The sequence below is a fragment of the Microchirus variegatus genome (genome assembly GCF_963457635.1).
Source record: "Microchirus variegatus genome assembly, chromosome: 17".
Classification (NCBI taxonomy): Eukaryota; Metazoa; Chordata; class Actinopteri; order Pleuronectiformes; family Soleidae; genus Microchirus; species Microchirus variegatus.
Genome location: NC_139818.1, coordinates 2,328,613 through 2,354,233, shown reverse-complemented (window position 1 = coordinate 2,354,233; position 25,621 = coordinate 2,328,613). Strand labels below are relative to the sequence as shown.

At 41.6% G+C, this 25,621-nt stretch overlaps 1 protein-coding gene across 1 annotated transcript; it reads left to right on the top strand.

Moving 5' to 3' along the window:
- Nucleotides 1-82: 82 nt before the first annotated feature.
- Nucleotides 83-23,460, top strand: LOC310939480 (DNA repair protein XRCC4-like; the record flags this gene model as incomplete). The annotated part of the gene is made up of 7 exons (XM_083904247.1): nucleotides 83-164; nucleotides 5,138-5,294; nucleotides 7,101-7,309; nucleotides 17,886-18,052; nucleotides 18,591-18,731; nucleotides 19,409-19,512; nucleotides 23,336-23,460. Exons 2-7 carry the CDS (start codon nucleotides 5,156-5,158, stop codon nucleotides 23,458-23,460), a joined length of 885 nt encoding a protein of 294 aa, XP_083760373.1. The 5' UTR covers nucleotides 83-164; nucleotides 5,138-5,155.
- Nucleotides 23,461-25,621: the final 2,161 nt, after the last annotated feature.

Sequence of the window (25,621 nt, the reverse complement as noted above, 5' to 3'; positions counted from 1 at the left end):
CACGTACGTTACGCGTCGGACGTCGTTCGCTGATTGGCTGAGAGCAGAGGTGAAAGTTGAAACTGGTTCAAACCGACTGTAACAACAGCTGGAGCAGGAAAGACTGAGCAGTGAGCACAGAACACTTGGTTTTGGACGTCGCAGCAGTTAGTTCACACTATACCGTAAGTGTCCTGACAAAATGTGGATTTTAAAAAGTGTTTACAACAACATCAGGTCAATGAATTCAGCCCGACTGTGTGTGAAACGTGATATTTATCACGCAGGAGGACACACTCACAATGAGTGAGTCCTGTCAAAGGTGTGTTACCTGCACTCAAGAGAGATCGATATACATTAATAAAACATGAAATATGAATGTAATGTAATACATTATCGTCTTACAACACGCTATATAAAACAATGTAAAGGCACATTTAGAGTTTATGGGATAAATTGATAAATAAATCAGTTTTATCTTTATAACTTTAGCAAATCACAACACACAAACACTAGCTACAGCAATTAGCATACAGCAATTAGCATACTGCACCAGATACTCGACACTTAATAAACAGGGGAAAACAACATAAACCAGTAGCATAAAATAACCTGATATGATAACCTGATTATCACCGTTTATGTCATGCTACTGGACAAATGTGTTCTTAAACTTTTTGTTTATTTATTTTAATCTGACTAGATTAGAGCTGCAACTAACGATTATTTTCATAATCGATTAATATGTCGATTATTTTCTCGATTAATCTTTTGGTCCAGAAAAAGTCAGAAAATGTTAAAAAACGTTGATCAGTGTTTATCAAAGCTGGAAATGATGATGTTCTCGAATGTCTTGTTTTGTTCACAAACCAAAATGATTCAGTTTTAATGATTTCTTTGTTTATGTGGAGCAAAGAAACCAAGAAAATGTTCACATTTAAGAAGCTAAAACGATCAGAAATCTTGTTTTAATAATGAAAAAAGCTTCAAACCGATTATCGATTATGAAAATAGTTGGCGATTAATTTAGTAATCGATTAATAATCGTTTCAGCTCTAGATTGGATTTGCAGTGTTAAACTTTATATCGTGGGAGGGATTGTAGAGGATTCTGCTATCAGTTTCCATCAGACTGTTTTTAATGCACATTTTGTATTTTTGCCTAATAATAAAAGTATATATTAAAACAAAACATAATAATACATTCTAAAAAAAAAACCAAGATCTTGAAATACTGCATTTTAGATGTGAAATACTGCATTTTGTGAAAAACTGGGATTATTGATTAGAGCATTGGTTCAGATATTGAGCTTTTTCCGTTTAATTTTCTACACACTCTGGTCAAATTCCACTCCGATCACATACCCTGGAATAAACAGTAGAACAGTATTTCTAATTTTCCTCCAAGTAACACCAGAGGAAGCTTGCGTACACATAACGTACCACAGTTTGAGAACCATGGGATTAGAGGTAAATTAATAAGAATAAGTGCAGGGAAAAACAGGTTCAGCAAATCACGTCACAGAGATGGAAAAAAATGGCCAGAGAGAGGCGCGGCAGCAGGAACATTGATTGGAATTTATAGGTATTCCTCTTATTAAATCTTATTCTCTATTTTTTGTGGTTTACATTTCTCTCAAGGTTCTAATGATGACATAGCCTCCCTACCAGCGATATATCTTGATTTCATTTAAAAATATGTTTCTTGAAACGTTCTCAGCCGTGCTTCTGAGCCCTGGACACTCCTAGAAAGAAAGCTGTGTTCATGTAGGAAAATATCTGTCAGATTGCAAACCACACATAAATACTGTTTTCCATATTTTATTAAAAGAGTGTGGAGGAAAACTTGGCGTCGTTGAGTGGAAAGTCTGGTTTTTAAAGAAGATGAGCAAGTGTGTAAACTTTAAAGTGTCTCACGTTCCTGCTGCGTTTTATGTTTACTGTCTACTGACTGTGCAACACATATACCTGCAGTCAGTGAATATTTAGCTATTTATGTGAAAGAAACCTTCCTAAAGTGAAGGTAAATATGTGTTTTGTATGTTTTCCTGCAGGGAAGTGGAAGTGACTGCAGTGATTACAGTTACTTGGTTTCCATGCGGTTTTGATCCTCAAATTAAACATGACTCAAATATGATTATCCTGATGGTTATGGAAGTTATGCTGTTGTTCTTTCACGGGCCTGTATTGTTTCAGAGTCTCTCTGATCCTCACTGTCAGACCTGGTGTGGCTGATCCACTCCTCTGCAGATCATCTGAATGTGTTTTTTTTAGTAAGAGGACAAAGAGCTGCACACGTTCTTCAGCTGAGTTGCGTTACAGCACTTGTACTTTTAGCTTCTGTCCTCACCTCATTTTTCACTCGGTGGTTTTATAAAGTGTCATCAGATCTCACTGTAGACTTGCTTTTATTGTTCCAGACTAAGAGAAGTGATTATGGTCACTCTAACGAGACATGAGACTGATGCAAATTCATGGCAGGGTGTGGATGCTGTTGTGGCGACGTAATCCGCTAAAGGTGACACCGAAGAATGGTATCTAGGATATTGGATATTGATGATATCGGAGCCTTTGCTACCTTTTTATGATGAAAATATTTCAACAGCATGCACATCATGTCAAACGGCTCACGATGCCGCTCTATGACCCTACGACCCTGACCCGTTAACACTACATCACGTCTCTTCACCGCAAACAACAAGAATATAAAAGTGTCCATCGTTAAATTATAGTAGTTTCCCTAAATCTGGATTTAATGTCGTGACATTATCGTGATGTTAGTCAGTATTTTCAGATTTTATTTTTTATTTTATCTGCAAAGTGGCTTAAATGAGAGCGAAATGGCGGCCGAGGCCCAGTTTGCTCTGGTTTAGGGTCGCCTGGCTTTAATCTCTGATGGATAATGACCACAGAGGAGCAGCCAGAGACTTGTCCTTTTCATCTTGAATTGGAGAAAGCAATGAGGTGAAAGTCCAGGGAAAGGAAAGCCCAGAGGACTGACCAATTAAAGAGGCAGTTAACTGCCTTTTTTTTTTTCTTACTCAATGAACATCTAATTTAAGACACAAGATGCATAATTACAGGCTGTGTTTGTCTATGCTCACTATCTCCCGCACAGTTGTGTTCTGGCAGTTTTTCCCTAAAGAGTGGTGCAAAAAAAAAGGTTATGTATAAAATTAAAGAGCATGAAAGAAATAAAGAATGAAGTCCGCGTTCGGAGCTTTGGGTCGTGATTTTAAACATTCCAGCGACTGAAAAAGTGAACAGATGCTAACAGGAAGACTCCAGGACAGACTTTGAAGGCTGAATGCAACTCTCCATTCCTGACAGACAGCACTGTTTATTTAATTGGAGTGTCCTTCTGTCATTACCACAGGGTCATACTCCCTGTAGAACAGATGTTACAGTAACTAATGAGTAGCCGGGCTCACTTCATGGGGTTAAAGTTGAACCTCTCATTCAGCCACGCCCCTTTTTTTTTTTGGAAGAACAAAGGGTCAGCGTTAATCTGCTGCATGGTTCTTTGCGCATGTGCATGTATGCAAACCTCTGGTGTTTGATGGGATGTATGTTTCTTTTTGGACGACCCAATGTAAAAAGACGCCGTCAGGTCATAACTTACAGCGCAGTGTCCGAAAGCACTCATTTTCATTTTTTTTCAAACATGTCCAGTTCGGCGAAACTAGCAATTTAGCTGTCCTTTTCCTCTCCGTCGCTACACACTTTGCCCTGTAGTTAAAGCAGGCGAAGATGGCCAACTCGCCTCTCACCTCACGTGGAATCGCTAATCGCACGTTCTGCCGCGGACGTCCGTAATCAAGTAAAAGTTTCTCAAGACCTTTTTGAGGGGAAAATCAGTGTGTAGTTGTTGGGTTGAATGATTAATCATTTTACATTTGGAACAATGCAATTACCAAATTACAAAGGCTGCTATTCTATGCCAACAGTATAATTCAGAAAATATTCACCTTTAAGAAGCTGAAAAACCACAGAAACCTACCAAATGTTCACATTTGAGAAGCTGAATGAACAGAAATCTTGTTTCAATCGTGAAAAAACCCTCAAACCGATGAATTGATTATCAAAATAGTTATAGTTGACGATTGATTTACTAATCAATTAATAATCGATTATTCAAGTTATTGTTTCAGCTCTAAGTGGAGATTTGCTCAGTAAAATAGTTGAACCATGTACTATTGACAGTTAATGTTTGAGATTCAGGGTTATCTACCAACATCTGAATAGCTATTATATGTAGAGCTGCAACTAACGATTATTTTCGTAATCGATTAATCTGTCGATTATTTTCTCGATTAATCGATGAATCGTTTGGTCCATAAAATGTCAGAAAATGTTAAAAACCGTTGATCAGTGTTTGTCAAACCTGGAAATTACAATGTTCTTGAATGTTTTGTCCACAAACCAAAATGATTCAGTTTTAATGATTTCTTTGTTATGTGGAGCAGAGAAACGAAGAACATATTCACATTTAAGAAGCTAAAACAATCAGAAATCTTGTTTTTAATCATGAAAAAAGCTTCAAACCGATTAATATATTATCATAATAGTTGGCGATTAATTTAGTAATCGATTAATCGTTTCAGCTCTAATTATATGATAAATAAATAAGTAGTTGTGTTAATCTAATGTGCACACGTTTGTAATATAGTGTAATCTCCGTCTAATATGTGGTTTTATTTGGCCTCAGTAAAGCTCACTAAATGGTTAAAATGTCCTCACTTGAAGACATCTTTGTCCTCCATATCTTTACCCTAAACGACCCAAAAGACATTAAAATCAGACTACAACTGGTCCCTTTTTCTTTCTTTTTTTTCTGTTTTGTTGAGAATATTCTTCTGTTTATCTTTAACAGCATGTAATTACCCTGCTGGTGATCATCGAGCCCACGTAGAAAAATGCTGCCAGAACCTGTTAATGTCCACATGGTCCCACTGAGTGAGCGAGACCCACATTGAGGAGGACACACGCTAAGACTTTTATTACCAAATCCAAGTGGTGGAACAATGAGTTGCATTGATATAGAACTGTATGACAAAACCTGAAAACAACAACATGGACTGACTGCAGAGCCATTGTTGAAGGAACTCAACATTAAAATGAACGCGGTTTCTTAATGGTTTCTGTTTGATTTCCTGCAGGTCTGAACGTGGAGAAGCATGAGTGGTACAGTCCGTCAGATCACAGTAACCACTGATCCGAGTACACCCTACTTCCTGAGAGTGGACTGGGCTGGAGATCTGGGTGCTGGATTTACCCTGGCCCTCACCGATGGCAGTTCAGCGTGGATCGGAGAAGGTAGATTTTTCACCAGACAGCTGCAGTGCTTAGAATGAGCTTTTTACATGTGCTTTAGGTAAAGGGCCTCGCTTTACGGGGGCTGCCATCTTGTGTCGTCACATTACCACAGCATCGGTTCTTGAAGAATGACATCCTCTCTGGTTTTCAGAGTTCACCGTCATTCATTTTGCCTGTTTTGGAAAGGGAGGAGTGATCGGATGAGTTAAATATCTCACCGTTCAGTGTGAGATTTTATAGAAAACTGACCCCACTCACATTTTACAGTATCTTAATCAACTATAAGCCTGGCTTTCACCATGTTTTTCTCTTTACACTGGGAGAAACTACATTTTTCCATGTTCAAACATAATTAATCGAATAATTACCTGGTATTAAAGGCGCCATATGTAAGAATGTGGCCAAAAAAGGTAACTACATTCAAATTCAAAATACAGAGGTCTTTTAGGTCTCGTTTTCTGACGTAACTGGAAACCCGTGGTTGCTCGGCAGCTGAGACTTTACTGACTGCAATGATTGGTAGACGGCGGTAGGTGGCGCCACATGACGCCACAACATGATTTCAAAACATAAACATGATTTGCAGTCTGCAAAATATTTTTTTTAATGCAAATATTTTGTCTGTACTGTTGTTGTTGGTGAGTTCAGTTTGTTATATGAACATTAATCCTGAGTCTCTGTGACATATTAGGAGGATTTTATGGCCAGTTGATTTAGATTTATTACATAATGCACCTTTAAATGTAGATTTATTTCGCGTTTGCATGGTTTATGAAACAACACATGGGCTTTTTCCTCTGAAAAATGTGGGTTCACATGTACCACAGAGTAGTCGTAGTCAATCGACATGGGCTTTTCTGTGGCTGATGCCAATCTTAAGAACTGAGTGCAGTCAAAATATGTGATGCACACAACTGCTTAACATTTATTGAACAACATTTATAATCTCTCTCCAATCAGTTTTCTGTGTTTATACTACACACAAATACATAAATAATTAAATATAAATATGAAATACATGAAATGGGTCAGCAGAAAACTTAAAACTTGTCACATAAAAATGTATAAACTTACGAATCATGAAAGGCCAATTAAAAAATGGCATCAATTCGGAGATTAATAATCGGACGACCCCCGCTTCAGAGATACTTCTCCTTTGACCTGCGTTGACTCACGTGAGTTGTCGTTATCGTGACTAGCGTTCACCTGGCTCTCCGTACTGTGCAGGCACCTGGCTGAACCTCACCTCATAATATTCTAACTGTTAGTTCCTTAAACTCGAGGGACAGCAGTGACCTTGTTTCAGCTTACAGGTGTAGAAAGTAGATTAAAACCTACAAGGCTCGTCTTTGTATGTACTAGTCAATGTTTAGTGTGTGTGTGTGTGTGTGTGTGTGGTTAAATAGGCACGAGTGATCATCCTGTGCAAAGACACCTGGAATATAACAGCTCCCTGGTTCTTCCGTCGCTGTCCATCTGCAGGGCTGACAGGCAGAGATGAGGCTGTGACAGGGGCTTCTGGGTTGTCAGTGTTTCCAGTGTTTGATGTGTTAATTGGGACCCTCAACCCTCTTGTGAGCAGCTGTGAAACAGCTGATGACATTCCCCGTGGTTTCTCCGCATGCTTCTGTTAGAATCGGCTTTCACAGGCGTCCACACATCGCTCCGTAATCCACGTTTATGCTCTTTTTTTGCAAATTGTTTAACTGTCACCTCTCGGCCTCCTGTCTCGTTACTCTTGATTGTATGAACTGAGCATGAAGAAGAAATGTAAAAAGTGATTTTCAACCACACGTTTATTTTCAGTTTCAGAAGATGAGGTGACAAAGGAAGCCAACGAATTGGGAGTCGAGAGAGAACGATATGTGAAAGATCTTCAGCGAGCACTAACGGAGAGTGAAGATGGAGGAGGAGGAGGAGGAGGACAGAGAGGGAGTGGCAAGGAGGTGTATTCTTTCCGTCTTACTCCAGATCACTGCCGTCTTTCATATGAGAAGATCTGTGATGACGTCTCGGTGAGCACCATTCTCCACTCATGAAATCCTATTATTGTTCCATTCATATCACAAACACGCAGTTGCAATGACAATCGTCAGAGGTGCAGGGGTTGGTCTATTTCTTGTATATTAGTTATTTCCATATTTCTGCAGTTCTTGGAGTACATTGTTTAAAAATGAGTGACAGACGGCAGATTGTGACAAAGGGCAAAACGACTCTCTCCTTTTTCTATGTGCAAAATGCATCTTTGGTAAATGGTCTTTATTCATATAGCGCTTTTCTAGTCCACTCAAAGTATCTTGCCCAATGAGATGTGTAGACTAGCAGAGCTGGGAATCGAACCCGCAACCTTCAAGTTGAAAGAAGACTCGCTCTTGCTTACCCTAAGTTGAAAACCTAACGTTTAAAGCAATGATCAGAGTTCCTGCAGGTCCTTGAAATCTGTGCAAGTTTGTGAATTTGAACATTTTCTTGAAAGGTTTTGAAAATCGCCCTAAATACAGGGTATCTGCGAGGTCTTAAATCCAATAATTTGAATTTAAGGCCTTAAAATGTCTTAAATTCTCCTAAAATCTCATAAAAGGTCTTAAATACAATTTTGAAAGGTCTTAAAAATATATTAACGTGAATTTTATTTAAAACGTGCATAAACTTCAGTCTCGCTTTGAATTTTTTCTATATTCGAGGATGCGATAACAATAACTACAACACAGAACTAAAGTAGGCCACCTGTGCTGCCCGGTGAGAATTAATCGTGCACCTCTAGCTAGTGTGCTGTGTGTTACAGCTTAGCATAGCAGTGGAGAAAACTTCATGAAACAGCCCACATGCTTCATGTCTTTTGTACTTTTTTGCCAGTATGGATTTGAACTGGGTCTTAAAAAAGTCTTAAAAAGTCTTAAATTTGACTTGTTGAAACCTGCAAAGACCCTGGGTTTGCATGTTCTTTGAAAAAGGATGTGGGAACCCTGGATTACACATTTATACAAACATATGCATGGGGAGTAAATTCAGTTTCTGCCTCTAAACTCTGAGAAAATGTTCCACGCTGTACTTTGAGAGGACTAAACTCTCATGCTCACATGATGCAACGTTTGGCTGTGGATTGTTCAGTAATTTGATCTTTGCTGTAATTGGTAATGGATGTTGACTGTGAGTGGTCTCACACACACAGAGGCAAAGAAAGCATTTTACATAGGAATAGAGAAAACCGTGTGCGTGTCATGTACTTACCTGTTGTCACAGTTACCCCCCCCCCCCCCCCGAGGTTAAATGCATCTAACGACATACAACAAAAATAGAAAGGAAGTGTTATTTTTTACAGCGGGGCTGTTTGAAAGATAAGGTTTATAGTCGTCTAACGTTATGGCAGAATTAGAAAGGTCCAGGTTGTCCTCGGGCCCCTGTGGAAATGGGCGAAGATAGGAATCATCCCGTTTATTTCCAGTCATCTGATAACGTCGTTGTATAACGGCTGCAGAGACAGTGGAGTTCAGATGCATGCACTGTATGCTTAGATGCTTCTTAGATGTGACGGAGCGATGGTTATCGTGCGTTCGTTTTACGCTTTTGCGTTATTCTTCCACATTAAAAGGATACTTTTTCTGCCTGAATGCCTCGTGTCAGTTGTGTTTCCTGAGACTTCTGTACGGCCAGAGGAAACACAGTGAAAAGGTCCTGTCGGGGTTAGAAACACCGTACTGACCATAAACCTCCTGATTTATGGACGAGGCCGTTCCCATCGAGCCATGTTAAGGGTGGCTGATTGAGAGCCGTCTTCTTTCACTAACTCCCTCTGGCTTTTTTTAAAAGTCTGTCCGAGTGTATGTCGTGTAGACGAGTGTTCCTGCGCTGTGTGTGTGTGTGTGTGTGTGTGTCTGGACACGCACAGACATCTGTTGGTTTTAGACGTGGATGCCGAGCTGTCGGCGTCCGAGTGCCGTCAAATGTGACCTCTCATGTAACGACGACGCGCCATATTTCAACTGTTTTAGAGTTGAATAATAGCAATTTAAGCAAGTTATTCGAGGTTTTTGTAAATGGAATGGAAGAGTTTTGAGTAGAGCTGAAACGATTAATCGATTAATCGATTATTAATCGATTACTAAATGAATCGACAACTATTTTGATAATCAGTTTGAAGCTTTTTTCATGATTAAAACAAGATTTCAGATTGTTTTAGCTTCTTAAATGTGAATATTTTCTTTGTTTCTTTGCTCCAAATCAACAAAGAAATCACTAAAACTGAATCATTTTGGTTTGTGGACAAACCAAAGACATTCAAGAACATCGTCATTTCCAGGTTTGACAAACACTGATCAATGTTTTTTTTTAACATTTTCTGACATTTTACGGACCAAACGATTCATCAATTAATCGATTACAAAAATAATCGTTAGTTGCAGCTCTAGTTTTGAGAGTAATTTGCATTGGATTTTTGTGGCTTAATTTACTTTAGTAAGTTCATATTCAACTAAAAGTCCATTTGCACACTAGACAAGTCCACGTGGCATTTGGCTAAATGTTCTTTTTTCTTTGCAAAAACCCACACTAAAAAGACAAAGTGTTTGACAAATGTGTGCAGTTTAAAAATCCCAATCCCTTCTCACATTACATGGCAATCATCACCGTGTGAGGTATTTGTGTGTGTGTGCGCCAGACACAAATCTCAGAACACTGCAAACACTAGGGAACTATTTGCATTAAGCGCAAACTACCACTTTTCTTTAACACCTGCTTCTCCCTCGTTGAGCATTTGTCGAACACATCAGGGGTTAAGGAAAGAAAATAAGTGGAGCGCCTTTTCCCAGCCGGATAATTTGAGGGTGCAGAAAATGAGCAAAAACGAGGTCGAGTTTCCTTCGGGACGAGAATCAGAGACGAAACAGGTGGTGAACTTAACCTGACATTTAATATTTTATGAATGTGACCCCAGAAGTTGTAATGATGAATGTAATTTCGGCGTTGGTTGTTAAACGGGCAATAAGCAGGTGTTTTACATGGTTAAGTTAGACATTATCTCCTCCTTAATGTCTGTTTAAGTACTGTGCCAAAATGTCATCGGTGGGAAAAGGAAAAAAAAGTGTTTTTGTAGCACGAATGTCATTTCCTCATATTTACATTGTTTTCCATTGAGTTAATAATGGTTTTAATTGCAGACATTGTTCTATAGGACTTTAGTTTAGAGTCACGATCTGGCTTCATTTAACAAAACAACAACAACAACAACAACAACAACAATGCCGGATTGTTTGACAATCAGCAAAGACAGACGCACAAATGCTATTCAGATGCTGCCAATTATTATTTTTTTTTAAATAAAAGTACTCGCTGGAGTATCGTTTACTGCTCGGCTCAGAGCGGCTTCTGTCCGGGGAGACCGGGACTCCAGCTCTCGATAGTTGTGGTAACCGAAGCCGCAGGATTTTCTATGAGTCTGTGTGGGTGAGTGTTTTATGTTTGTCAAAAAAATTGTGTTATAGTTCACTTGGGGATTCCTGCTGCGGAGCCTGACGCCAGACAGAAACTTTCACTGGAGCAGTCCATGTCCTCATATTCTCAACAAGTCACCCCCCTAATCCCAGAGTGTAAAATTATACGATCTGCATGTAGGAATATTGTAAATTTATAGATTAGTGTACGGTGAGATTTAGTCCATTAGATTAATCTTTGGTCCAAGTGAGAAGACTTAACACATAAAATGGTTGACCTGTTTTTAAAAGAATAATCAGCCACTGTGTTTTTTAACAACTTTGCAGTTATTCATTGGCTTCATGATGGTTTTCTTTCTGTTGGGATTATTGGTTAATCCTCCTCATCTGGTCTGGATTTCGTTGCTCTCTTTAAGTAGCGCGTTCTCTTGCTTGGTGGCACGTCTTTTATTTTTATTTTTCCCGTCTTTACTCGCCGCGTCCAGATGGCGACCGGTTGTGATGTCATCCATTAGCATCAAAACTGAAGACGTTTCACAGGCGTTGTCCGGAACCGGGCTCTCATTGAATGATATCAGCTGTCAATCACACACTGGTGTCCACTCGTATGTGTCATACTTTATCATCTAATTTCCATCATTTACAATATCTGAAATCAGGCATGGAGACCATTCAATTGGCTCATTTTCCATTCAAAAAGAGTTCTTTTTGCAATGAGGAGAGCCGCCCCCTGCTGGCTATTCAGTATATTATTACTTCCAGGTTCTTCTCGGGATATATGTGATCTATGGTTATGTGCAAAATCAAATGTCACCAAACCATCGGAGAGTAAAAGAAAGTGCCCACAACATATCCTCCATTCATTCTTCAGGCTTCCCATCTGGTTTTTACCAAACTGCAGTATGACTAATGGAGTCATTTGCTCTTCAGTTGGTTGCGAAGCTACACATTTTTTATGAATTTAGTTCTTTGAAAGGCGAGTTCCGAGGTTTTTTGATGGTTGCCAAAGTGCTTTTATTGTCTTTTCAGGAACCCAAGGAAAAAAAATAAAAGCCAAAGCAGATGCTTTCAAGTACTTGTTCTGCTACAACAGTAAGTCATATTTTAAAGGGACACTGTGTAGTAACATGGTTGCGGGCCGTGGTTGCATAGCCACTGTTAGCAGCGAGACGCCATGTTTCTACCAGAGCCTGTAAGGACAAACGACAAATGACAAACGACAAATCAAGCGTCTCTTTACTTGTAGCGGAAGTCCCGCCTCCACTCTCTCCGCTTCGTCTGCTACGGCCGCGGTAGCTCGCCCTCTCCCTCGCCTCACGAACCTCATCTGCTGACACGGAGAAAGACGAGGACGACATTTGACCAGCTGAGGATACCGTAGCGCTCAGGGAAAGGAGGGGGTGAGCAGATTTTGTAAATTTCAGCCTCTCCTCTAGATGGAACTATAAACTACTTACTTCACCTTTAAATCGGTCCACATTATCACGTCTCATCCACAGATATCTTTGAACCCGATACTCTAAAAGAGAAAGTATTTTCTTCCACTATCTGCGATCGTAGAGCACACATGTTGATGAGAATGTACGCGTTATCAGGGACGGACAGACGGACTGACCGCCGTCGCCCCTCACTTCCTCTTTATCTGACCTCACGCCTCTGCACGTCAGATGAGGGAGTCGATGGGACGAGCTCATGTCCGTTTGATGCCCGGTCTTCCCGTGGTGGGCACCAGTGCTCGCCCTCGAACACTGTCTCTTTGTCGTCAGCCCACACACTTCCCTGTTCCCTTTGACACAATAGTGATTTTCAGATTGAGAGAAGGAAAGAGGAGCGCATTTGATCGTTACACTCTGAAATGACCTTGTGAAAACGATGTTGCTGGACTGGAATGAAAGTGACCTTATAATAAGTGTGAAATACAGTGGGATTGAACTGCTATATCTCACTTTTATAGTCGCTTATTGGTTAAACGGGTTATTGTCCTCTAATCCTTGGGAATAAACGATCGGTTCGATGTGTTGGACGGCGCGATAAGGACATCTTTGTGTCCTCCGATGCCCTGGGTGGTATCGTTTTCACTGGGGCTGTTTTCTTTTTGGCTGCGTCCTCTACACCTACGTCCCCCCCTTTCTCCATGGGTTTGACCTTATGGTCTGGCTCGCTGACTGGGGACACACACATACAAGCAAACCAGTTAGACCACACACACACACACACTGGACAACGTGATCATGTGGGACAAATTCATCCTGAGAAGACGATTTGACATTCCCATATTTGACAGATGTGGGTGTATACAGTAGACTGTTGTCAAACATCGAGTCCATCATTCAAATCCTACGTCTAATGAACCATATACTCGATTATTGGACGTTTCTGTGGGGAAAGCATAGGAAAAATGTGTCAGAGTGGGCCGAGCGTCACAGACAAACAGTCTGACCTCCCACACCTTAGTGAGCAGAGGTGGTAAGAATATGCACACTGACCTTTAACGTTATCTCTGTGTCCCAGGAGAAAAAGGCAAAGCTAGAGAAAATAAAGATTGCCTTTCACTGTTTTTTTTTTTGTCTTTCAACAAGCATTCGAGCCTGTTTTATTTCTTCAATCTTGGCAGCATTTTTTAGATTTATACCTTTTGTTTAATGCATTTTTTCTCCCCCCCCCCTCCACTTCCTAAGCGATGCAGTAACGGGAAGGTAAATGTTTGGTGATGTGGAATGCACATGTTTACTTCTTCCAGTCCCTAAAACTAAAGACGGTGAAGCGCACGAGGGTTAGTATTTAAAGGAAGTAGAATGTGGAATAAACAGCAGTTGAGTGTAATTTCCATTGTTAATTCAGTAAATAAGGGTTGCGCCTCTGTCAGGTTTGATCTCTGTTTCTGCTGCGCTTCGCTCGGTTGACGCCTTGTTAACATGCCGGTCAGGAAGATTTATGGCCTGAGACGGTGTAAAACTCTGATGACAGCGTTTGTCAAAGTCCAATTATTGTGAATTGAGACTTGAATAAGTAAATGTAGGACATTTAAAACATGCTTGAAAGAGTGAGAATATTAGTGAGCTCAGCATTTCTGTGTGCTGAAGCCTTCACATTATCTCAGCTCACGCTGCTGATTTATCACCAAATGACTGTTACAGGTAACTAATAAAGGTAGAGGGTGTGTTTGAAGAGACGTTCAAAGCAGATATTACTCCTACTCGGATTCAAATTTAATGCTATTTAAGACCTTTTTAATACCATCAATTCAATTAAATGCCAATGACACTACCATAACAGCTAGTATAATGGAGGATGTGTCATTAGATGTTGATTAAATGTCTCCAACCACAAATAATAAGTAAAAATCAACAAGCTTTCTAATTTTTCACCTTCTTAAATGTGAATATTTGCTCCATTTGACAGAAGAAATCATTAAAACTGAAATAATTAACTGGTTTTCAGGATTGGTCAACACCATTTTTCACATTTTATGGACCAAACAACTACTCAATTAACTGAGAAAATAATTAACTGATTAATCAATTATGCAGCACCTAATAGATTTGGGATTTGACCTGAAGTTAAAGGTGCATTATGTAATAAATCTAAATCAACTGGCCATAAAATCCTCCTAATATGTCACGGAGACTCAGGAATAATGTTCATATAACAAACTGAACTCACCAACAACAACAGTACAGACAAAATATTTGCATTAAAAAAAAATCTTTTGCAGACTGCAAATCATGTTTCGGCATGTGGCGCCACCTACTGCCGTCTACCACTCATTGCAGTCAGTAGAGTCTCAGCTGCCGAGCAACCACGGGTTGCCAGTTACGTCAGAAAATGACACCTAAAAGACCTCGGTATTTTGAATTTGAATGTAGTAACCGTGTTTGGCCACATTCTTACATATGGCGCCTTTAACAGTGGTCACTTCCAACCAGGCTCCTATTGGACGACACCAGCTGTCAGTCACACTGGTGTCCACTTATGTGCTGATTATTGTCTATTTTCCTTTCAGTGGGAACATAAATGATAAAATTGCTATTGAAGAAGAACTGAAACTAACGACTGAGACCGTGAACTCCTCAGGAAAATGTTTACTGATGTTTATAAAATGAGACTTCGCCCCCTAGTGGCTCACTGCTATTTCCGCTCTATTTACTGGGCTGCACTTTCCCAACCGGAAATGTTTTATATGCACTCCATGGTTTTTCTTTTTGACGCTGAGAAATGGCTAGACGCTGTGACTATTTAAGTCAAATGACCTGTTTCATCTTGGCCTGTTTCTACTCCGTTTTATTCCAGCTGAGGTTTTTTTTTATACGTATAAACCGCTCCACGTTCCTTGAATAGCTTTGCCAGTTAGCTCACGATTCCCCGGGGCATGCACAGGAGGAAGGTGGCAGTAGCTGTGCCCGGTCTTACCGGGAGTTTCCACATACATGTACACCGGTCTCACCGTTAATGGCCGACCATCTGGCACAAACACGGCATCTATTTCTACTTGTTGATGATTTCCTGAGATTCTGTGTCACACAAACTTTTTCTAAACATCTGAGAGGAGCCTGCACTGGATCACAGTGACATCCTGAGTTTTTATGAGTTCATCAGGAACCTCGTTCTCCATTACATGCTGGGTGGTCATCTCCATGTCCACGTGTTGCACGTGAGTTTTGTCGATCGTGGGAAGGTAAGGGACTGCATGTGCCCATAGAAAAACAACTGCAGGAAATCTTATCTTACTTTCAGGATTATGGGTGAATTCCAATTCTTTGCTTAACCCTCAATCTCAAAAATGCTCTCCCTCTAGTCTAAGTGCTGTCCCGATTCTCAGAAAAATTGAGTTGAGGCCAAGTTTAAGGTCTGTATCGCCCTCAATATTGAGATTTTCCGAGACCACCCTTGGGAGCGAGGGCTACCCAGAATGCATTGCGTGTTTTGACATAACAAAGATGGCGTCGAAAGCAGTGAAACGAGTGAGATACAAATGAAGTATTTTCTTTGTTAATACAGATATAAAAATGATGAAAACTATTGTATTATCTTAGTTTAGGACCATATTATGGATTACTGACGTCATTGTTGCGTAACATTTATTTTTATTTTACGATCTTTTGTCAATAGTCGGCCGGTGTGGTTTACTTTTCAATAAGTCGTGGTGTGTGGTAACTGTCAGCTGAATATTTGTATGAGTATCATCTTATAACTAACTGACAACCTAATAACTTGACTGACAAACGGATCAGAATAAATAATCCTGACGTAAATCTGTTCTTCTTCTTCTTCTTTTTTGGAGTTGACAGACTGGACGCAGCTTTGGCGTTATTCTGCCCCCTACAGTCTGAAGACGTATCTGCATTTAAGGGGTGTCCCATTTCTAAGTGACAAAATAACCCTCAACACTTGGTTTTGAGGCCAGTTAAGATTAAGGGTTGAGCTTGAGGGTTAAGATTGAGGGTTAAGATAGGAATTGGAATTGGCCCGAAGTCTGTGTCAATATTAGAGGATGAGGGGGTAGAAGAGGACAGGAATAGAGAGGCGACCAAAGAACAGAGGATTCATAGCGGTGTTCAGGTATAGGTGAAGGAAGTGGAGTTTGTGGGAGCGAGGTGAAGCCAATGTCCACTCACTGACACATGTTCAGCTTCTCCAGCAGAGGAGAAAACAGCTGTGTGGCCTGCCAGGACAACGTCAGGCCGGGACAAAAAATGACAAGTATTTTATGAGAGCGTTTGAAGATGGCCGCTTTATTGCAGTGGGTCTGTGACCTCGACACAGCCCAGCGAAGATTTAGCAGCTCATCGCCTTCTGGTTTCTCAGCACACCGTGAGCAGGAGCTTTCTGTCGGTCTCTTTGTGTGTGTGTGTGTGTGTGTGTGTGTGTGTGTGTGTGTGTGTGTGTACATGCAAGGATCTCCACGGCAACGTGCAAAGGAAGCAGCTCTGCAGTTGTACACAGCTTCCATGTGCTTATTCTGGGTATTCTATATTTAATTAGTGTTTGCTGTAAACTCACTCATTTTTTTTTTGCCAATTTAAACTTTGAAAGCTTGCGGTGGAATTCAGAAAATTTTACACGCCAACGAAAAGTTTCAAAAATGTCTGCGTTTTTTTTTCCTGCAGCCAGCTCAAAAACACCGGCCCCGTGTGACTAAGTGCCAAAATACAAACTGAATGAGGAATGTTTTATTACTTCTGAAGCCTGCTTGCGATTCCAAAGCTTTACCGTCAAAACTCGACAGAGAGGAAAGTTTGCGCTCACTTGGAACCGGCGAGTGCCGACCGCTCGATTCATCCTGTATTTGTCCCAGACTGAAGAAAACTCCTCTTCGCCTTAAAACGTCTCGATTCAGAGAAAACGTGACGTCATGGTTTTGTTGCACTTCCACACTGCACACTCTTTGGATGGCGGCGAGGTGCAAGTGCTTGCTCACTGTTTCACTGTTTATTTCAGAATCTTCTCGCGCTGAGACGATTAGATTCTTGTCTCAAATCTGGCCCGTTACTCGTGTCGATTGGTGTGTTCTTTTTTCCAAGAGGATGAGCTGAAAGCTGGGCGATGATGCATCCAAGGCTGCGTCCAAGTCCATTTCGCTCTTCTGCCGTTTGTTTGCCTGGTTTCAGAAAGAGCTGCTAACGAGAAACAGCTCTGTTGTAAAGTAAGAGTAAGGATTTACTGTTTTCTTGCATCTCGCGACAAGGTGAAAACTGACATTTGAACGTAAGCGTTGACAGATCTTTGTGGCTGTTGAGAACCAATTAGGACGCGAATGTCACTGAATGTGTTGTAGTTTTGAAAGGTCTTTGTTTCGGCGTGTCCACACTCTGGACAGCAGCCGTATCCAGAGCAGAATTTGAGCATTTTTAGACGAAAACGGAGCAATGTGCCTGTAGCCGTGGTCTTAAATCTGCCGTATTGACAACTCCCAGTTGTTGTAGATGCTCGTAGAGAAGCACCTCGAGGCTATTTACTCTTACTGGTCACCTATTGGCACGGTGAGGTCTTCCCACGGTGCTTTGCTGCTAAACGTTTGATGTCTAATGAAGTAAGTCATCCATCAGAGACGTCTTTATTAGCTTTTAATTTTTTTTAATTGATGCATTTTGTAACATAACTTGTCATGCTCTCTAATTTTCCCCCCCGTTTTTTTTTCATATTTCCTCCCTTCATCTTCCAGGTGCACTTGGGCTCTGTGGAGCTCCAGCCGGCTCCGGAGCCTCTCGAGCTGAATCAGGAAATGATTGGCCAGTCGCTAAAGCGCAGCGCCGACCTGGAGTCCAAAAATTGCCAGCTGTTGAGGGAGAACCGCAGACTGAGAGAGGAGCACCAGCGAACGGTCGACGAGTAAGAGCGAGCAGGGTGACGCGGCTCTGCCGGCTGCACGAAATATTAAAAACTCTGTTTGTTTGTGAGAGAGCGATGTGATTGAGAGGAAATGGAAAAAACATCGGAGAGAGGAGAGAATGTAATTATTTTCTGCAGATGTTCGACACTGGTGTTTGTTTGTCAAGCATCCTGGTCGCATGAAAGCTTTTTAAGATGTGCTGCCAGCTGTTTGTATCCACAACAATCACCCGCTCTGACATCATCACTGGTCGCCCATCGAGGAGGGGTCGAGGCATCCACCCAGTGCTGCACACTGCACTTATGATTTGTGGGAACCAACTGCAAATGGTTTAGTCTTATGATTTTCATTTTATTTTCCCCTGGCACTTTACAGTTTCAAACAGCGCGTTATTGTTTATGCGATCGTTCATTTCTTGGACGACGAGTGGGGTATTTCAACACATTGAAACGCTCCAATTAGTCGGTACAGGGAGGAGGTATCAGTGTTTTTGCCCTTTTTTTTTGAACATTTCTGTGTATTTTTTTTACTCTGCAGGCTTGAGCAGCACGTTCACGATAAAGAAACGTTGGAAAGCGAGCTTTACTCGCGCTTTGTTCAGGTGCTGAACGAGAAGAAGGCGAAGATCCGAGGCCTGGAGGACAACGTCCGCCGCCTCCAACAGGAGACGAGGCGAAGGTCAGCGGGCGGAGTTTTCTCCGTCAATGAGATAATAATTTGGCCTCTTGTGAAACCCAGATGTCTCGTTTTGTTTGACCAGCAATTTCTCACATTATTAAATATTTCTATTTGGTTTAAAAACAGCTAAAGGGGATTAATCAGTCATCGATGGACTAATCCCTGCTTCTGTCATAAGTCATTCTAAACTATTGATTTATCTAAAACTGCACTCTGAGGCTTCAAGCATCTTGGCATCTTTAGCCGTTGGACTGAGGGATTAACAGATGCACTGTGTTGTGTTGTGTAACAGTGAAATGATCATATTCAGCTCTATAATGCTCTTTAGTTACACACTTAGACATTCTGTTAGCAGGCAGGTCAGCGCAGTGCTGTCAGATGTGGTTTACCACACGTTGGCTTCTGCAGAACAATGGTTTAATTGTTTTTTTTTTATATATAATCGTATGTAACCCTTCATCAGAACAGGCCAATGCATTTGGATGGAAGAGTTTACTCATAATTGCTGCTCACATATCTGGCTTCACCGTTCATCCCTCGTGGCCAATGAAATTAAATATTGAATGATTACCAAAAGATTTTTTTTTGCCAGCACAGTAAAATGAGATGCTGTGTCACTTTGTTTTTCCACAGTTTCACACTGCGTCTCTTCTCAAACTTGTCTCTTTTTCCCCCAGTGACAATGAATCAACTCGGAACGACGACGACGATGACGGTGGGGACGGAGGAGAGAGCGTCCAGAGCGTCCGTCCATCTCTGGAGCCGACGATCCTCATCACAGGTCTGTGTGTGTGTGTGTGTGTGTTGTGTGTGTGTGGTTGTACGTCATCACAGCGAGCACAAGTTGCCCCAAAGGCCCCTAAATAAAAAACAGAACAATAGAGGATCACAGTTGTGAAAGTGCATCTGCATCATGTGTTGCATCACCAATGCTGAAATAAGAATTAGAATAAAAGCAGATGTAAATATCTCATTGAATTTTAATGATGAAATTACGAAGGCTTTTGCACAATCGAAGCCAAACAAAGGCATTGTATGAATTAAATGATACCTGATCATTGCCGCGTGATCACATCAATAAGAGCTTATACCCCCTCCATAATATAGAAATACATCCCCATATTTGTATCATCAGTGTTCAGGTGACAGGGTTATGTGTTTATATTAGTGCTGTCGAACACGTTAACGCACGACGCGTTTCCATGACGACTGACCGTAAAATGACGCGCGTGATGTTATGTTTACGTAACTCCCGATTGTTAAAATGAGTCTCTAAAGTAAGGCTAAACTTTATAACCAGAGGCACACATAGGCAGTTACACAGGTACGCTAGTTATTTGTAGCGCTGCTCTTTTCCTTTAATAAACAGACCCCTCCATTTCCACTATAGGCTAACGCTAAAAGGAGCTAATGCAGCTAACGGAGCTAACTGGTAAACGGTGCCTATACTCCGTAAACGGGACGTCATTCGCGTCTTTTTCCGGTCAGTCGTCATGGAAACGTGATAGCGTTAACGCGCATTAACCTTTTTGCATAACACTAGTTTACTGTATATATGAAAGGGTGAACACAAAGCTGCAAAATATCAATAGACAAAATGTTTTATACATTAGGCTGGAATGGATTTCCTTTAAAACACAGGTTTAGAGCAGCTTTATCACAGTTTAATCCAACAAAAAGTGTGCTTGACATGTTCACACATTACTTTAAACATGCAGCACGTCTTATGGGACAAGGGGGTGCAAAGTACTGAACATGGTCATATTCTTTTCGCCCATTCCTGGTAGTCCATGTGATGTCATAGGTCAAGACGTGACTCAGTAATGATGCAGACACTTAAGTGAGACTCTCTGGTTTTTACCTTTTCCCTTGAAGTGGTTTTACTGTCCAATAAAGTTGACAGTGGAATATAATTGATCATGTAAGGAGGAGGTTTTAGACGTAAACGACATGCTCTTCATGCTCTGCTCGTGTGTAAAAAGCACACACGCCCCCCCCCGGGTTGCTGGTTTCTGGGAAAACACTCGTCAGTGAGTCATAAACTCACCCAGCAGACTCCGCGGCGATTGCTTCAACGCGGTTGGGTCCGTGAGGTGGTCTTCCTCTTCCTGCGTCACGCAGCGCAGGCGTGATGTCACATCTGCTGAGTCATAACAACCCCCACCCCCCACCCCCCCTCTGCTACCAGTGGGCGACAATCTGCAGGGATAACCCACTGATCGCTGTCTCAATGGCTGCGATTGTGTTTGGAGCCAAAGTCGAGCCACCCCAGGAGGATAATACATGTGCAAAACACCCCGATGTTGTCGTGACATCAGCAGGTTCTTGTTTTTTTGGCACACACACACACACACACACACACACTCTTGCTGTTCCTCCCATCCTGGCTGGAGTGGATGGGTTGTAGATTGCGCAGGATGGGTCTTGGCTCGCACGACTTTGTTGTTTGCAGTCCAGAATGGTCTGACTGTGTTCTTGTGTTTACAGCTCGTCAGCGAAAAAAAACACCCAGCAACTATCTTTTATCTGTGTGCGTCGATGGATTTGTCACCGTAATCTATATATATATATATATATATATATATATATATATATTTATACTGAATCAGCTGTCCAACAAATGAGTCTCTGGGCGTTTTTCTCTTTTTGGTGGAAAAGAAAAGCAAGTACTCTTTCAGTGGCCGTTAGAGCATTCTAATGGATTCTTGTTTATGTTGGTATCCCCAACAACTGTGTGCTCAGAGAATATGAAACGTGATCGTTTCTGGCAAAAATCTGATCTACACAAACCCTGCATGGATGACTTCACATGACACAGTAGCCCTTTAACAAGTGCGGCCCCAGATGATCCTCATGCCTCAGGCTGTATTTTCATATCACCGAGGCCTGATAAGAGGAAGCAGCTGAAGACAGAAGAAGAAACTTCAGGTGTTACATCTGATGACTGATAACACAGGAAACGTTACTGAGACGGAGACGGACGATGGAGAACGACAGGTGTGAGGCAGCACGGCTCAAGGCTGTGGTCCTCTGGTACCTTCTCAAGTAATGAGTAATGTTTACAGTAGTGACGTTTATTTTATAATCCGTCAAACCCAAGTCTTCAAACTCTTTCCTTTTTCTTTTTCTGTCAATCTTTTGATCAGGCTAGCAGCAGAGTTAAAGGGCAAACAGGTGTTCGTATGTCTGTCGGTGTATTTAAACCGTTGTACCTGTGGGTGACCGCTCTTACGTGGAATGCCAGATCCCTGTTCCCGATAAAGCCTTAAAGGAATTAAGGTGTGGCGTGTCCTCGGGTAAACAGAGGTTATCTGAGGCAATGTGCCGTAAATGTGCCACAAATGTGCCACAAATGACACTAACGGAGGATCGGGGTAAGTGATGAAGATGGATAATTTGTAATTTGAGCTTTGGTTATGAAACCAGCCAAGTTTTCATCATGAACCAGGCATTTAGAGGTGGTAATTAAGAAGTATTTTAGCATGCAATAGGTCATAATAAAGGACGTTAACTTAGCATCTACTACCTGATGATGAGCATTTACTACTTTATTAGTAGTGGACGTGACTGATGTCGAAAGATCGAGTGGCAAAGGGTCCTGACGTTGTCCAAAAGAATCAAAACTGTCGTTTTGAAGCTGCCAGAATCGCCATCTTTGGCTGGAGCCATGTTGACGTTTGTTTAACCCATTAAGGCCTGAAGCGCCTGGAAAAAATGCCTCTAAAACCTGAGCTTCAATGGCGACTAAATGAGTGATTTCTCAGCCTCTGTAGCAGTTATAGGAACACAATTCAAAAAGTATTTGAGAGCTCACACCCGTGGCTTTCCTGTGAAATTTAGTTTACTTAGATACAAAAATGTAAAATTAATTTGAATAACTATTTTCAATTAAAAAAACAGTAAGACAATAAAGTCATATCAACTTGATTCAGTCCTGATGGAGTGTGAAGAACAAGAACAGCATGTAATGACTGTAACAGTCTGCTTCACATGTGACGGTGATGATGCTTACAGCGCTGTGGCATCTGCAGGTAAATCCACTTTCACCCCTGGTTTGCGGTTGTAAACACTCCGTCGATGACGGTGGTATTTATTGTCGTTATCGCCGACCTCGTCGTCTTCAAACATAATTATGTCTTAACCATAAATCCCGGTCAATGTGTTCAGCGCGTTCGAAGTTATCAGCGATGACGTCATCGAAGAAACAAAATCACTGCCTTCAGAAATCTCTCCGCTGTCAAAGTCCTCCGTATTCGCGCGAAGTCATTTCAAAACAATGTCGCGGGGAACCCTTATACCCCCGAAAATTGACCTATCCGCTTTACCGACGTCTATGAGAGAATAAAACGCAGCCGCTCTCCCAGCGTCAATGGTAGAAGTGCGGCAATGCTTTCCCGGCGTCAATGGGTTAAACACAAGTTCCAGATGTCGGCCACGCTGGTGTCCACTCATATGGGTCATACTTCATTGTGTATTCTCCTCTAAATGGGATCATAATTCACAAATCATGTGCTATTGAAGAAGATCAAAAACTAGGACACTTACTAGAACCCACAGAGGTACGAGAGGTGATTTTCTTACCTGTTGTTTTTGTCTCTTCGTAGGTCGTGACCTCGTGAGCCAAGGCCTCACCGTGGACCACACGTTTTCTGACAGCGAGGACGAACAACCGAGACGTAAGCGCAGGGCGCTTCCCGTGTCGAGCCCACCGACGTCTGACCAGGAGTAAAATCAAAGGGTTAGTTATCTTACCGAGTTATAAACTGCTTACGTGTTTAGTTTGGCGGTAACATTCAGACCATATTGATCTACCCAGACTTCTTATAGACTTGAACCCCCAATGAAAGACAATCATTTCAAAGCTTATAATTTCATGGCTCCATGATCCTCCTGCCTTCCCTTTTCCCTCAATGTCATTCATGATTCTTTTCCAGTTTGAGCACTCACACAAACTTCAGAAAAACCATCACAGTAACAGATGTGTGGTGCCATACTGAATTTTTTTTTTTTTTTAATCCCTTTTCCCTTCCACTTCTCCAATTGGAGAACGTTGACTCATCAGTTTGTTCACTGATGGTTAAGACAAAAACCCACAAGTGCACACACACTTCACAGCCTCAACTATCATCACTCTGGCACATTTATACAGTAGGCATACGTGATTATTCTTATCTTACATCTTATATTACTGTTCTTTACAGATCTCCATCTGCTGCCTCTAACCACAACACATCCATCCTAGTTAATGATAAGTTGATTAAGGAAAAAAGGGTTCTAAAATGGAAAAAAAACATGATGTTTGCAATAACTTTTGATATTCTGTTCATGGAATTTTAAATAATCTGGCATTCATTGACATTATTCATTATGGTGCGAACATCTTAACAGCACAAGGTCTGTCTGACAAAGATCCAGATGCATCAGCTTCTGTTAATATTTGGCTTTTCAGAGGTGTCTCCTGAATGGAATCGGGTCTTTTTTCCACCTTCACCAGCTGCAAAAGAGCTGACTCACTGCTCTGCACCAGATTTACCAGAAATCCTCTGACTTTTGCCTCCAAAGTGGCTCCAATATGGTCCCAAAAAGCAACAACAGTGTTTTAGCACAACAGAAACACGTACACGTGCGGCTGGAACAACAGCAGCAGTTTTCAGCCGCCGTCATGTTGTCAGTCAGCGTGGTACCTATGAGGAGATAAACTGTTCCACATTTTTTGTTGCAGTGGCATTTCTCTTAAATCTAACAATCTCATTACATCCTCCCACAGCTGACATTTGGGTGTTGGCTGGCAAAACAACACTGTCAATTACTGCAATGTGCAGTGTTGTTGCCTCGTTCAGCGACGAAATGACAGCGACTCAAATCACACATTTAAATCGCTCGTTTGCACCTTTGCCTTTTTTTATTCTGCACCATCAGACTTCATTTGATTACACTTTTTTCCACCTTGCTTGGATGTGTCTGGAATGACTGATAATGTACATTTCTTTTACTAATAATTGTTTTTTCTTTTCTTTTTCTGTTCTTTTTTGTCACATCTACCCCCCAGTCTTCTTCTTCTTTCTCTGAGGAGGAGGGTGGAGATAAGACAAGCAGACGGTCTCTCCTTGTCTTATCTCCACCCTCCTCCTGATATGTCTGGCTCATCAACATAACCACAGCCTTACGTGGAACACTTTTCTAATATACAGGTTTTGTTGTTTGGGATCCCTACCTAACTGTGTGACGAGCTAATAAACCCTCACCTAAACAAAACAGTGACAGCCGGGCAACAGTGTCCTGGATGTGTCCCCCAGATGCAGACTGCGAAAGCACGACACTGCCATCTGGTTTCTTTCAGCTCTGACGTTCACCTGCCATAACTCTTTTGTCTTTTATCTGTCGCTAAGTCAAAAAGATGAGACATTAACGACGCCATGTTCTCCGCAGCGATTCAGACCACGTGATCCGTCCAGTTGCTGCTGCTGCTGCTGTAAAGCCTTTGCCCAGATGCGGTCGTGTTCATGTGATACCATACCACCACTTAATGCCTTCCAGGGCTTCCTCAGGGAACCGATGGTGTGTCTGCTAATGACATGTAGAGCATGGCAGAGAACGTGGACCACGGGTATGGAAGCAATTTCTCAAGAGTCTTGACTTCACCCATGCGCCGGCTGCCAAGCCCGTTGGCCTCGGTTGTGTGTGTGTGTGTGTGAGAGACTGGAGAAAGAGTAACAACTACTGAGGGACAACAGGCTACACCCAGAAAACAGGGTGTCGCCACCTAGGAACCGAAGCTGCTCAGCTGCTGCTTATTCATCATGTCTTCCTTATGTTTTTCCTCCCTCTTTTCATCATGAAAATAAACTATACGCATCTCTTTCATTTCCACCGTCTAAACTAGCATTTTG